This window comes from Formica exsecta, unplaced genomic scaffold, assembly GCF_003651465.1.
Source record: "Formica exsecta isolate Colony F162 unplaced genomic scaffold, ASM365146v1 scaffold21, whole genome shotgun sequence".
Lineage (NCBI taxonomy): Eukaryota > Metazoa > Arthropoda > Insecta > Hymenoptera > Formicidae > Formica > Formica exsecta.
Window position 1 is genome coordinate 1359653 of NW_021849398.1, and position 14945 is coordinate 1374597.

The window sequence follows — 14945 nt, forward strand, 5'->3', positions numbered from 1 at the left end:
TATATATATGGAAATGTTTTTAAATTTATTGAATATTATTTAGAATAGCATTAATAAAAATAGCTTTTACTAATTAATGCTGCTATAAAGAAAATGTTGAGAAAATTGATTTAGAAAAAATCAGAGAGACTGTGTAAAATAAATTATCTTAGTGATACTTCTGATTATACACAGATATGGAATTTTTATTTGGTGATTTATACAATAGAAAGATTGTAGAGGAAAAAACGAATCTCGAAGTTGTACAATATTTATCGAAATTTTTCGATTATTGTCTCTTATAATAATAATCTCAAGTATCCATACTGAAAAAAGAATTTAGTAGTAAATACTAGGATTTAATGATTTAGTAATATATATCTAATATTTAATTACAACCATCAAAGATTTTGTGACAAATATTAAATATTTAGTAATTATTACTAAATTGTTTAATTTACTCAATTATGAACAAAATTTGTTTATAAATGGACCAATCGAAGATTTAGTAACTATTATCAAATATTCAATTAAAATTCACAACTAAATGTATTTGATAACTATTACCAATCAGTTTTTTCAGTGCATGAAATGTTTATGAAATTTGGTCAAACTCGCGAGCAGATATTGTTATGTTTATTGTATCATCCACACGCATTCCAACAGATGTGATACATATTTAATTTAATACAATATAATATAAATGGCTTTGTCATTCCATCTGATCAACAAACTATTTTTCTGTTAATCATATCATACAAAAGAGAAAAGGATTTAAACTGACGAGATACTGAAAAATATTTCATACAAAATTATTTTCGGCGATGAATCGAATTCGAATGTTGTTGAATCATTTATATCCACACATAAATTTCCACTATGAAAATTGAATCTTGTCATATATCTAATTAAATAGTATCAAATTATGCGAGTTATTTTTGCTTGGCGGGAAACGATTGAATAAGATTGAGATGCCATTTCTAAGCAAGATATATTGCAGAATGTAGGTTACATTGAATTCGAGCATTCTATGTACATTGCTCTGATCTACGTTTAAGTCTCAAAATATCTACGACAATTCCTTCATAACGCAATTTACATTAATTCCGCGATTATCGAGAGGCAAACGGATTATCATCGCGGACAAACATAGGATTTCCACGATATACATACACACACACATATACACATACGCATGCACACGCACATACATTGAATAAATAGCAAATATATAGCATAGTATAAATAACTCCTGTATTACGTACTGCCATGAGTTATATATTCACGATAAATAATTTATCGTCTAAATAATTAGCGCTGCGTTTTTCTTATCCGCGCGCGAGATCAGGTTTTCACTCGCCACCGAATGCGTGAATCTCACTCGAGATGCAACTTTCACATCCGCGCGCATCTCTCGTAGAATTAATTTGGTCTTATTGTTAGTTTATATAGTTTATAAATCGAATAGATTGTTATATGTGACGCGCGCGCATGTGGATCTAATTCCATCGTTAACCGTTCGGCGTTTCTTCTTCTTCGAGCGGATTAAGGCTGCATTCATCCCGCTCGTACATAATAATTGTCCCGGATCCGCGTATCTTTAATTACACTCATACGTTTGTATGACCCGTCTGCACGTCTTGCACCTTACGTAACAGCAACTGATGTACTTGCAGTCGCATCTCTCCAGGATGTTCTCGGTCCTGGTAACGTGACCACGTCCGCAGCAAAGGTATTCGCAGCCCTCGTAACCAGAGCTGCTGCCATTACATTGTCTGTGAAATTTTTTTCATATTTTTTATCATTGTTGCTACGAATATTTAGAAATAATAATTTCTAAATTACTAGTTTCCTAGAAATTTTTAATATATACTATATAAATCTATGATAATTTTTAATAAAGAATAACGTGATGTATTACGGAAAAAGAGAGACAGAGGTAAAATCCGAAAATTAATAATTTGTAATCATTATATTATCATACGTAATCTATACTGTCAACATTTTTGACTTTGGATTTTTGATATTATACTTTTTTGTTCTAAATAATATAAAACAGTTTAAAAAGAGTCAGATTAGATTAAATACACACAGAACTAAAAAAAGCTCGTATATATAAAGTAAGAGCTTGTTTAAATTATTTTTCAGTGTAGTATTTTTAGCAATAATTAACTATTTTTTTATTATTTGCACAATTATTTCATGAATATAATCGCATTTACCGGATATTACATGAACGGATGAGTAATATTATAGATTATTCATCTTACGATTCGTAATATTTCTTTAGAAATTACTTATAATAATCCGTAAAGGGAGAGGCAGAGAACTATATAATTTTAATAATCGAAACTGCCTCCGGTTAGTTCGGTAAGACTTCTCGGACTCTATTATTAATCGATTTGCATGATGTCCACCTGATATGCTGTAAAGATGTTCACTTTGCGCATCCGCGTAGATTACGCGGATAGACGGTGTCAAGAAAAAAGAATCATGAAAAATCTGTTTCGTCGTACATGGAACGATCGAAAGCGTCCCGCGTGATAAATATTCGCCACGCCTATTTTGTATAATTATAAGCGGGCTTCTAATTATTGGGTTGTAAGCTACAAACTGGCGAGGCGAGTCAGTGGTGCCCAAACAACTTGACACTATAATGGCGAGTGAAATATCGGCGAAACAAACGGATCGAATTAGTTTAGTTCACGAATCGCCTTGAAAATTATCGGATTTTGTTTTATATGTCTTTTAAGAATGAGAGAAATTCCTCACGCATGATGGAAACGCTCGATGATTCGCATCGCCGATAAATCTCGCCTCAAAATTGATACGTGAAATCGTGTTCGCATGAAAAGAAATGAATATCCGGGCTAAATAGGCTAAGATAATATATTGACCAATCGAAGGAATAGAGAGTTGGCATGCTCATTAATGAACCAAAGCTTGTTGATAATTTATGAAGTTCTATAAAGTCCAAAAAAGGTATATGTTATTTCATCTCTTGTAAAATCATTGTCAAAAGAAAAAGATTATTTTACGTTAATTGAATCCAATGTTTTACCTTCATCTTTTAACACATGTAACACGCTTTATTTAGAATCAGGAGATAAAAGTATTTCATAAACTTATCATTTAGAACTATGCGAAAAAATCCTTCATTTTTAAATTAAATTTAAATTAAATTAAAATTAAATATACGACGGGAATATGGGCTATCATGGTCATTGTAGCAAGAAAATATCGTGACATCCGATATGTAATTTATATCAACATCCTTTCACACGTTTTTCGTAATGTATGAAACACGCGGAATACAAATAATAAGCTTCAGCGATTTATGGATCGAATAAAATAAGACAAAGAATTCACCGGATCCACCGCGTGCATCCGGTACTTTCTTCACCTTACAGAACGTCATCATTCTTGGAATGCCGTGGGTGATGTTAATTCACGCGGAACAAAGCGTAAATAATTTGGGATAAAGAACCATCCTCTCTGCTGCCGGAAAATCCGTAGCAAATGCAATCATCGTATATTACAAAAAGCCGTTCTTCTCGCTAAACCGGATGCGACTTGCATCTTTCTTTCATGCTCATGATGAATTAGCAAATGTTTCTTACGCAGGATGATTCAAACAAAGTTCTATATGTAATATAATATGGTTTAGAAATATTTTATATAACTTTTTACAGTTATACACAATATTTATATAATAATTATTAAAAATAAGAAAAATATAAATATAAAAAATATTAAATGTGACGATTTGATATCCAATTTAACGTGAAAAGAAATTTGTTCCATGTTTATTAAACAATCCATGACTAAAGGATGATGTGGATCTTTATGGGGAAACCCTACCTTTGCAACGGCTTTTCGAGAGGTCATAAAGTAACGTCGTTAAAAGCGCTCTCCGAACAGTAGCACTAGCTCGCGAAATGACACGTAGCGAAAATTAACGTTAGCACCTTTCGTAAAAAACCGGAAACAAGACTGTGAATGGGTAGTCGTAACGGTATTCGGCATCGTAAAACAGGCGTATTCATTCGATTTCGAAAACAGGTTCGGACCGAGTGTCGTCATCGTCGAGATGATAGGGCGCCCTATCTCTTTGGGACGTCTTCTCTCATTCTCGCCTCGTGCGTAATTACCAATGCGGTCACATAAATAAGCCTGACTCTCTGGCTAATGTCGAAGATAACTAATCGAAGCGGAGAAATTTGTTGCGTGTAGCTAGGCATTTTTGTTGTCCGGAGACCGTAAGGAATTGAATAGGATAGACAAAATATTTTATTAGTACCTGATACGACTCGATACTTCCGACCGATATAACAAGAAAGCGAGTCAAAAAACGATCATTTTACAGAAAAATTGTACTTATCTAACAATAAGCAACCGACAAATTAGAATCTTAAAGGGAACGATTGGATAAGTTGAACATGCCATTAAGAATTAATGTTGAAATGATAATTATTATTTAACAAAAGGAAAAGCGAGATAAGAGATGAACTCATTTCTTGATTATTGCGTTAATTAATCGCACGATGTTATGTATGCTATATCATGTACAATCCTCAAAAATATAAGTATTCGTTAATATATGCATCTAATATGCATAGCGATGTTTCTTGTCAAAAACAAACCAATTTTTGGTTAGATAAAAATTAACAATTTTTATAAGGTTTATGTTTTATATTTAAAGCAAAGAATATTAACATAAAAGAAGGAACGGAGAGGGTTTGTTACTAAAGCGAAACTAGTTATCGTAACAACATTCGAGCCAATTTTTCATGGAAATAGCTTGAGGAGGCTTGTAAGTTGTAAAATGATATCTGGAGAAGTCTTCACACTGGAAGTATTATTTTGAAATAATGATTATTAGAATACTTCGTTTGCAATTGGAAGATGGGTATAAGCTAAAAAAGAAACCGCAAGTCACAGCAGTGAGAGTGTGTTATAGCGGTGCTAATGGTCTTTCGTCGCACTTTTATACACCGCCAGCTCATAACCCGGATTACTAGCTAGGAAAACGCATGCGATAAAATCACACGAGCTCGCTATCAGGGAACGGTGTCTTTTCGCGAACCAAAATCACGTATTAACAAAATTTCGTAAGAGAAACCGTAGAGAGTATTTTAATATTCAATATTTCAATTTCAATATTTTTTACTGTTCAATCAAACAAAGAATTCATCACCAAAGACTATAATTAGCCTCTCAAATGTGTTCTCGAGAAAAGTTAATGACCTATCGCGAAAATAACTACTGTGGCCGAGAAAGGAAGGAGGCTCTCCAGCCCGCGGCTACCGAAAAAAGTGGATCGGCTGCAGTCTTCATATCTTTCTCTCCCTTCATGCCCGCCCTTCACTTTACGGAGCCACCATGGCATACCTCTTTTCTGCCTACCAAGTCGTTCGCGCCTTTTTTTTTTTTAAGGAACGAGAAAGGCCAGGAGAAGGATTTCTACAACATTAACATAATCTCTTGACACACACTCTCCTTTTCCAATCGTTTGTAAGCTTATTTCGTATTTAGACATTGTAAGAGAAAATCATTTTTGTTTTTGACAAGAAACATCGCTATGCATATTAGATGCATATATTAACGAATACTTATATTTTTGACGATTGTACATAATATAGCGTACATAATCTCGTGCGATTAATTAACACAATAATCAACGGCGTTAGAAGTGAGTTTATCTTGCTTTTCCCTTTTGTTAACAAACAGTAGTCGTGTAAAAAAAAAGATCGGTTCGCGGAATAGAATTTAATAAATATTTCTTTTTTCTTCACATTACCGGCCACGTTAAAGTGCGATTCGAGTTCTTTTACGCGGTTAATATCGAGAGACATTAAAATTTATAGTGCGCTTACAAAGTCGTGAGTGTATAAACTAAATATTTTAACGAGCTAACGTTAAACCGTTTTATGAACTCTAACAAGTTCTATCCTGAAAAGCTAACCATTTTAAAGAGAGCATCTCCATGATTACGGAATTTTGAGACAATACGCAATTATCTTTTGTATTTCCTGATAAGCATATAAATTAAGAAATTAGTATCTTGAATATATAATATAGGTATTCAGACACATTATTACTATCGTCGATATTTTTCCATGCATCCTTTTGTATCTTCAAAAAATCTCAGGGAGAGATATTTAGGTATCCCATCTTTGATAATTTATCCTTTATATAATTATTACCCCTATACGCGATCAGATACAATTTACACATTACATGAAATAATAACCCGTCTAACCTGCCGATCGTGCCGAGGCTGCCCCTCTTTTTATCCGGCAGACAGTAGTCCGGACTCTTGGTGGTGTACAGCAGATTGTCGTGATGATATAAAGGCGGTAGTCTGCCGCCGGATCTAGGTCTGACTTCAGCCGCGGTAGCGTATCTGCGAAGCAAACGACTTCCGGCGGCGGATGGTCCCGATGCGCCCAGACCGCGCCAGCAGGTACGCACGCTGCAGGATCCCGACACCCCGTGGCACTTGCACTCCAGAGTCAAGGATTGCTCGACCGCCTGTCATACGAGAAACATTAATTATCAGTCTCTTCGAGAATACCAATAGATAACGAAATCTTATTACTCAACTAATTTCATCTCGACTTCAGGTGTATCCTTTTCAAGATATTTAAATGATGAAACTTTGAAAATTCACTGGGAGAACTCGCCTTTCTGTACATCTGTTTTAACACTTTTATTCTTCCGTCGCGAATACTCACCCTTCGACCCGCCCTGTTGTTATGCATATTGACAGCGTGCATGAACTTGGCGGTTGCGCCGGTTCCGAGCGGCGTCGCGCCCTGAAGAAACCGCTTCGCCATCCTCGAAGCGGATCTCACGTCGTCTCCGCAGCCGCCCCATTTAAAAGAATTCCTTACGGACAATGTGTCGAAGGAGACGGACATGGTGGTGAAAGACGACGGCGACATAAGCGCCGAGGGTGAAGGCGGCTCTCTTCGTGGCGGAGTCGCGCAGGAACAAGCCGCGAGGCTCCCTAAAGCGCATCCTCGTGCAAGTCGCCAAACTGCAGCAGCAGCCGACATCGCGTAGACAAAGGCTTGCTCCCTCGTCCCTATAATAAATGTACGTGAAAGTAAAGACACGTATATAAAACGATCTGATTTCTTTGATACACCGATGCACCGATGAACCGGTGCACTCTACTCGCAAGAAAATAAAATTATATATTAAACATTATTATTTATATACTATAGATTACATGACTATTAAACTTTCAATTAAAAAAAAATGTGAAATAATATTTTCACATATATTTGACAGAAACAATTTCTTTTGAAATATATTTGCACATCTTGTTAACGCGTTTATAAAATTGATGCTACATTTGTTAAATCAATATGTGTATTATGAAAATAATTATCAGTGCCACAATAGTTTTCAAATTTCAATTATGATAATTTAATTTATTAATTGCATCCGGATTACATTTGATATATCATCGTGACACTGTCGAATTAAATTTTATTTTAATGTTCTTAAATTAAAAATTACATTTGTAGTCTTTCCTTTATCAATTGAGATGAATAAAAAAAGCCGATTACCGTACTGTCGAAAATGAAAAATACAACGGCGAACATTACGTTCGCGTGGTCGTGATATATCTCTCATTGGCGCTTCTCGGTTTTCTCATTAACGGAAGATATCTCGATATCTCTCCGGGCACACTTTTATTTACAATATAATCATCGTGAAACGCGAGCGATTAATCTGACGGAGGCCGGTCACGAGGCAAGAGGATGAAGACCGAGGGAGCTACGGTTTGTTAATGATCGCTAATTGAGGCGCGCCTGCCAGGCGCTTCCTATTTACGTCGGAAATCTCTCAAAGGATATTCGATACGTTTCCACGGAATCTTCATCAACTTTCGCATCCCTCCGTCCCGCAAAATTACTGATTATAAATTTATTATACGTAAAATATTGATGCATAATAATATGACTACATAGTCTAATATATAATAATAATGATCTTTACATTTTATATTAACATAAAACATGTCACAATGTTATTAAGAATATTAAAAGATTTTGACCGGTTTTTTTTTTTTTTTTTAAATAATTTATATTTTTCATTAACTCTAAAATCGCTAATTTTTAAGAAGGAGAGAAATCTAATATCCACAGTTTGTTTTTTCTCAATCATTAATTTTTTTTATGATAGATTCAGCTGAAGATATTTCTAAAAAAATTAAGTAAAATTGTTTGCAATTATTAATTCAATTACTTTTCAGTTATTAATTGTATTTCTTGAAAAAGATTAGAGGGGCATTTCGTAATATCTTTAATCCAATTAGAATGTTTGAAAGATTTGTTAACAACGTGATATTGAGCACAAACCTGTAAGCAATTCGGGCGTGTAGTCAGGCGCGCGTTCGATGCTGCTACAATTCCATCTGCGATGTCGGAACGCCTGTTGGCATACTATAGACGTGTCTTTGGCGGCTTGCACTAAACTGGGCATCACATCCGGCGTAGCCCTGCAGGCTCTCGCTTGCTTCCTTTCCAGCAGACCTGCACTCTTCGCGCTGGTGCACGCCTCTCTGGTCCACATATCCTGCGTATCGCCGGTGCGACCGAGACCGCTAAACACAACGATTCTCGATTGATCCGTCTAAATATGCGATTTTATGCAATTCTCAATTTAGAAAAATAACGCACATTATTGGTAGCCGCGCGTTTATATTTTATTATTACATATAAAATTGAATCTAAATATATTCGATCCCAAGTGCGTGTGAAAAAAGTGTGTGAGAAAATATCTCGTTAAAATTAAAATTATAAAATCTGAAATAAATATACTCATTAAAGATGTTATTTTTATAAATATATTGCTACTTGTAATATATTATAATAAAGATTCAGAATTGTTTTACGCGATTGAGAATTCAACAATAGACGCTCTTAATAAGTTCTAGCATGAAGGATCTTATTTCTCCCTTGCCTCTTTAACACTTTAGAACACGCGACCGTAGAATTCGGGGTGAAACACTCGGCATGTACGACTCTGTCGGACGAATGATCGTCGAAGGGCCGACAGCCGTGAGCGATTCACCTCTCCAGTCCCGGTACGACCCGCGCCGTGCCGTAAATCAGGGGGTGAATTTCGAAAATTATAGGGCGCGAGAGGCTGAAAAGGGCTCGCCTTTAAGCGCCGCGGGTTGAATGCCGCGCGGCTCTAAACCTCGGTTCGCAACGCGCGAGAGCGTATACGGGGGATAATAATTACGGACACCTGAAAGTCGAAATGACCCGTGCACGCGGTCGCCGAACCGCGTCTAGACGTAACAACCCTGAGAATGGCCGAATCGCCAACCCCGTGTCACGGAGCCTACCCTTGAAATTACCCTATCAAAAGAGCCCGGGACTCTCTAATTCATTATTACCATCCTCGTCACCGCCGTTGATGCTGGCCGTTGCTGCAAGCTCGCGCCAACTTGCTCCTCCTTTCCTCTCGATGACATTTTGTCGAGAGATTCGCTGCGGTTATGACTCGACTCAGGAATATAATTTCCACGTAAACGTTCGTGAGCGTGCATTCACATTGCACTACAACCCGAGAATATGATACGCTTTGCATAAAACTTGTAACATTCGCGTAAATGACGTTAGACTTTCTGAGCCGATAAATCTATCTTTTCTTTTTGTCTTCTCATTAATGTCAAATGTAAATTTTCTATTTTGATATTTTTATATATGTATCTTACTGTTGTGACATTTATTTTAGATAATATCGAATTTGCAGTTTTCTCTAAAATAAATAAACTTTCACTGCTTTCACGCGATGTTCGATACTGCGCGACAAAGTACATTTCGCTCGGCAAAAAACGAGAAATATTTTATAAGGATGGCAGTAAAAGATTATATCTCTCTTACGTCTCTTTACGAGCATTTCGCGCTTGCATTCTTCGCACGCACGGCTCATTAAAGCCGCACGCATGAAGGGCGCCAAAGCTTCGCAATTCTTGAGCGCGCGTCTCGAATCATTTGCGTGTCGCAAAAAAAAAGAAAAGCAACGAGATGGTGGAAACATTCTTACCCGAAACGATCTAAGAACTTCCACGATGTTCATTCATTACGAACCATAAATACTCGATCCAAATTATCAGTTCATTAAAACGTCAATCCGCGATGATTATTTCGGCAATCTGATCTGTACTAATGAGGAGAACCTTAACCCGCTGACAAAATAATAAATGTAACATGTCGTATTTTGTATTATAATCAATTGAGGGTTAATTATCGGATTTACATCTTGATCACAAATAAATGCAAAGTAAAAATTAAATTCAACTGATCTGTGTATAAACAGATTCGACCATTGATGTGGATTATAACTTTGTTTTTTCCACAGCAAAATTTTTGCGCTAAGTACTTATATAAATCAAAAATAAAAAGGTATTCGTACAGCATCATATGTATATAGTTTTTCTATAAATAAATATATTTAGATTATTTAAGCGTGATAACTCTAATACAATCACATAATTTTTTAAGGAACGATAAATGTCCATATACATGCGCGAAAGAGAAAGAAAAGATAAAGGCAATCTTTGTCACTTTTCTGTTTGATTGATGTTTAATAGAGTTTTAAGTACAATTATGTGTGTACTTTAAGCGGCGTGTGTTGACAGGTAACAAGTAGTTTAATATTGCTAGCAAAGTTAACATGCATGTAATGAATAATTAAATGTTGATTGATTTAACCACTAGAATGTACGTATCAAATTTTTACGATTAATCAAGCTATGATTAGAGCATGCTTTCTAACAACAGCATTTTGATCTTTTTGTCGGAAGTAATAATGGAATAATGATAAGCGACGGCTCAAAAGATAATTACTTGAAAATTAGAAAGCGTAACCAGATATTTTCGTCTAGATTCTAATTATGATTTTAAACACATTTTAGGCGATATATATTTTAATATATAACAAAATTTAATATAATTATTTATTTATTTCAATATAATTATTTTGAAAATTATGTTGTTTTTATGTACGTTGAAAAATTGTTTAGTTTCGGGCAACGTCTCGAATTTTACGCTCGATTTATCGATTCCTATTAGCAATTATCACGTGTTTTATATCAGGCACACACATTATCTAACATTTATTATATTGTCAATTGTAATAAATCATATCACAATATACGCCAACAATATAATCGATGTATCATGCATATTCGAATTAGTTCCGCATTGTTACGTAATTCATATCATAGCAAGCAACATTTGTCAAACGGACAACCATTTCAATTAGCCACAATAAATGCAGCTTCAACGCAATTACGCCAATTTCTGGTGTGTGATAAATATATCTTATCTTATATGATCAGCTCACATAGAAATAAACATAATGGAGCGATATCGATAATGTCAAACTTTTATATATAAACTACTTTTTTTACAATATTTATATTTAGATTCTTTTGAAGATTATGCAGTCGATGAGAAAAAAATATATTCTATATTCTTTACATTTTATTTTTTTTATCTTCTGATCAATTGTATTACAATTTAGTTGACATTCTGATAGTCTTTATCGCGAATATTCTTGGACTTTTGGCATATTTTTTTTTAGATCTACCACAAATTAAATAAAATTGTAAGTAATTTCGAAATTTAATAAGATAAATTATCTTGACAACCGGAAAAAGTAAAATATTAAATGCAAAATATATTTAATAAGCAATCGATGCCACTTGCGTACAGTAAAATACAAGCCACTTCTATAACTAACATAAGCACAATTTTCAGCTGCATTATGTATTGCTCAGCCCGCAGCTTTGCGCGTAAAGTAATTTATGAGTCGTTCTCTCAAGACGAATGTGCGACTACTTGCCTATCGTGTGTCAGATAATTAATTATCAGCGGCAATGCGTACCATCGGGCCAATCACGATGTTTAAAGCGATAGTTTACTTCTGATTAATTTCGAGGATTGTGCTATGCACAATGCTATGCACACATGATAATTAACATTCCAAACATTGATAATAGTTTATCTGCGAATAAAGGATTTTTACGTAAACAAAAAAAAGGATAATATTTTAATATAAAATTAGTCGATTATTGTACAGAATAACATTAGAATTTTGCAATATTAGATTAATCATCTTAAGGTTGATTAGCGAATAATGTAATGACGCACGATAAATACTCTATAGAAGATATGAATAATTCATCTAAGATATATATCTCTTAGAATAATAAACTGAAGCTCGTTAGAGAAAGATCTATATAGATCTCGATGGAAGGTGAAATGTAACAACCAGGATAGAAACAGGCAAAGTGATTTACGAAGTGCTTTGCAATATGATAATTGCCTCCATTGTAACGCAGCTAATAATTTACAAAATACAATGAATACCACACGCGTGCGTGAGTAGCTTACGGCCAACTCTCTCGTCATTTCGCGATCGCGTTCGTATTGTTCAATAACTACCTTCGTTATGGGTAGCTCTAATGTTTCCTTCTTACTCTTTGACGTATAATATCGTGCCACCCTGCGGGATGCCGAGTATAATGCTACTGACGAGCATCCGTCGAAGCTGCGCCTTTCGTTTCGCTTCTCACGGGATTTCGAAACGGTTCAACGATGGCGATATTCACTTTCTTCCGAAAAAAAAAATTCCGTTACGTTGAAGAATACATTTTTTTGAAATTGTTCCGGTTCGGATATATTATACCTGCGAAATAATTTTTTTAACATAAAACTTGAATGACGTGCATTATCCTTGATTTCCCATTTGGAATTTCCATTTAGATGATCGCTATCACATGCAGGGGAATAGTAATGTTATCGCGTGTATATTACCATTTTACATAATTTGATTTGTATACCGTTGACCATTTCGTTTTACGCGCGAGAATCTCGCGACAGAAGAAACTTCACGGACGCTCGTGGCGGACATTCTTATGAAAATGCACGGCAGTTTCTTCGAAAAAAAAAAAGAAAGATGGCAATATATATTTCGAAACTGCGTATGGACCAGCTACACTTTCGAAATTCATTTTGACTGGTAGAATCATAAAGTGTGGTTTTTATGAGACCGATAATAGGCGCGAGCGCCTACGAGTTTGTCCGATCGGAGGGATTGAAAAGAGGAGGAACTGTTTAAAGGCGTATCTGAAAAGACGAGAGAGGGAATGAAATGGGTTCGTATTATTATGAAATCACGAGCGATTGGATATAACCAATTCGCATTCGCGCTCATTAACTACTAACTGAAAAAGGGGGAAATACACGACAATATATTTATAACACTATCAATCAAGAGAGGATATCTCAAAATTGAATCACATCATAATTATCTGTTCAAGGAATCTTATTAACGTTTGTTTTTTTTTTACTTTAATCTTAACAAATCGTGTAGAGTGATACTTCATCAATTAACCCAACTTGTTTCGGAATTAACGTCCAATTTGTTTATAATCCCTTCGACGTTGGTGTCCCTCGAATGACAAATTAACGAGACGACCGAGTTAGGATCTCCTTGCGTAGGACGCGAGTTCAACACTGCAGCGGTGTAATACCGCTGCTCTCCAACTCGCGTTAAGTAAGAATGCGTGATTTACGAGCGATGCATTGTAGAGATCGCCTCGTCAAGAATGATCTTATAAATAGCAACTCGCGTGTGATTCAGCGTGACCCTTCGGGCGTTCGTTGCGGGCGTTGCAAGTAAATTATTATAAATCGATCCTTGGCCTCGATTCTACGAAGATATCCACATGATCTCGCTGAAAGAGCCGCAGATTGCTCGGCGAGAATGCTATTCGCAACGTCGTCTCGAAGTTGTGAGCAACAATCTTCGATCTTCCAGACGATGATTAATAGATTTATAGCAGCAGTTCAGTTCATTTTTAATCGCGAGAAGATTAGAAAAAACTAAAAAAATGACGTGCCTTGAGATGTAAGGATGAAACTGTTCATAAGAAACGAAATTCTGTTATTTATATTCCTCTTATTTTTATCTCTATCAATAAGCCTTCTTGATTTTTCATCGTTGAAAAATTATTGCTTTACTTTCAAGACACAAGTATCATTATTCTTCGTTTAAATTCTACTATTTCCAAATAAAAAATTGCGCGATAAGTCCGGCGATACTCCTTAATGCAGAAAGATCATCGTCCGACCGTATTGCTACCGGACGCCTTAAGACAACGGAGGATCGATGGTTGCTCGCCCCCGAAAAGCAACAAAACTTAGAATTCGAATCACCCTTCGAAATTATCCGTCAATGTCGACCGCGATAATTATAAACAAATGAATCGCGAGAGAAGACCTGCGTAGGCTTCGTTCTTGGGGCGAGTTCTTGGAAAACGTCGTTTATAAATCACGATTTGTAGGCAACCCCTAATCTTCCACCCCTGGCTATCCTCGTGCCGCTCCCCGATCATCTTCCTTACGTATTTTCCCTCTCCCCTCGTCGTATTCCCCCGTACTTCCAATTTTGCACGCAAAAGCACCATCACTCCGCCATTCATCATCTTCCGCCGCTCAACCTTCTCTCTGTTTCCGCTTTTTCCGCTCTCTTCCCCTTTAGCCTTTACCTCGCCCCCTCCTTCGTAGACGATGAAATTCGCCACAAATCTCGTACGACAATTAAAGTATATCCAGAGGCCGAGAAATCTTCGAAAAAGAAGGTTAATCGACAATCGTCTCCACATCAGCTTTAAATGTTAACGAGGCAACTTCGTGCATAATTTCAAATGAAAGAAATTATTCTCAACGCAGGAATGATTAATAGAAATCAGAGAGTAATGAGAAATGACTTGCGAAACGATTTTAAGCAGAAGAAATAAAAAAATAAAGAAAATACAAATAACTATTTTATCAAAAACATTTTCGATTTAATAATTCTTTGCTTTATTCATTTTAAAATATTTATTTTTATATTAATCTTTATACACGGTTGCTTTGTCTATATTA

At 35.6% G+C, this 14945-nt stretch overlaps 1 protein-coding gene across 2 annotated transcripts in view; it reads right to left on the bottom strand.

Annotated features, from left to right (window-relative positions):
- Window positions 1–449: 449 nt before the first annotated feature.
- The window catches only part of LOC115235032 (protein Wnt-11b-like), a 26621-nt gene continuing 12125 nt past the window's right edge, over window positions 450–14945 (bottom strand). For both annotated transcript variants that reach the window (XM_029806517.1, XM_029806518.1), the window contains 4 exons: window positions 8355–8599; window positions 6717–7069; window positions 6242–6513; window positions 450–1754 (listed from right to left, as the gene is read on the bottom strand). In XM_029806517.1, coding sequence (XP_029662377.1) covers window positions 1580–1754; window positions 6242–6513; window positions 6717–7069; window positions 8355–8599 — 1045 coding nt within the window. In that variant the 3' untranslated portion in view covers window positions 450–1579. The remainder of the gene's footprint in view (window positions 1755–6241; window positions 6514–6716; window positions 7070–8354; window positions 8600–14945) is intronic.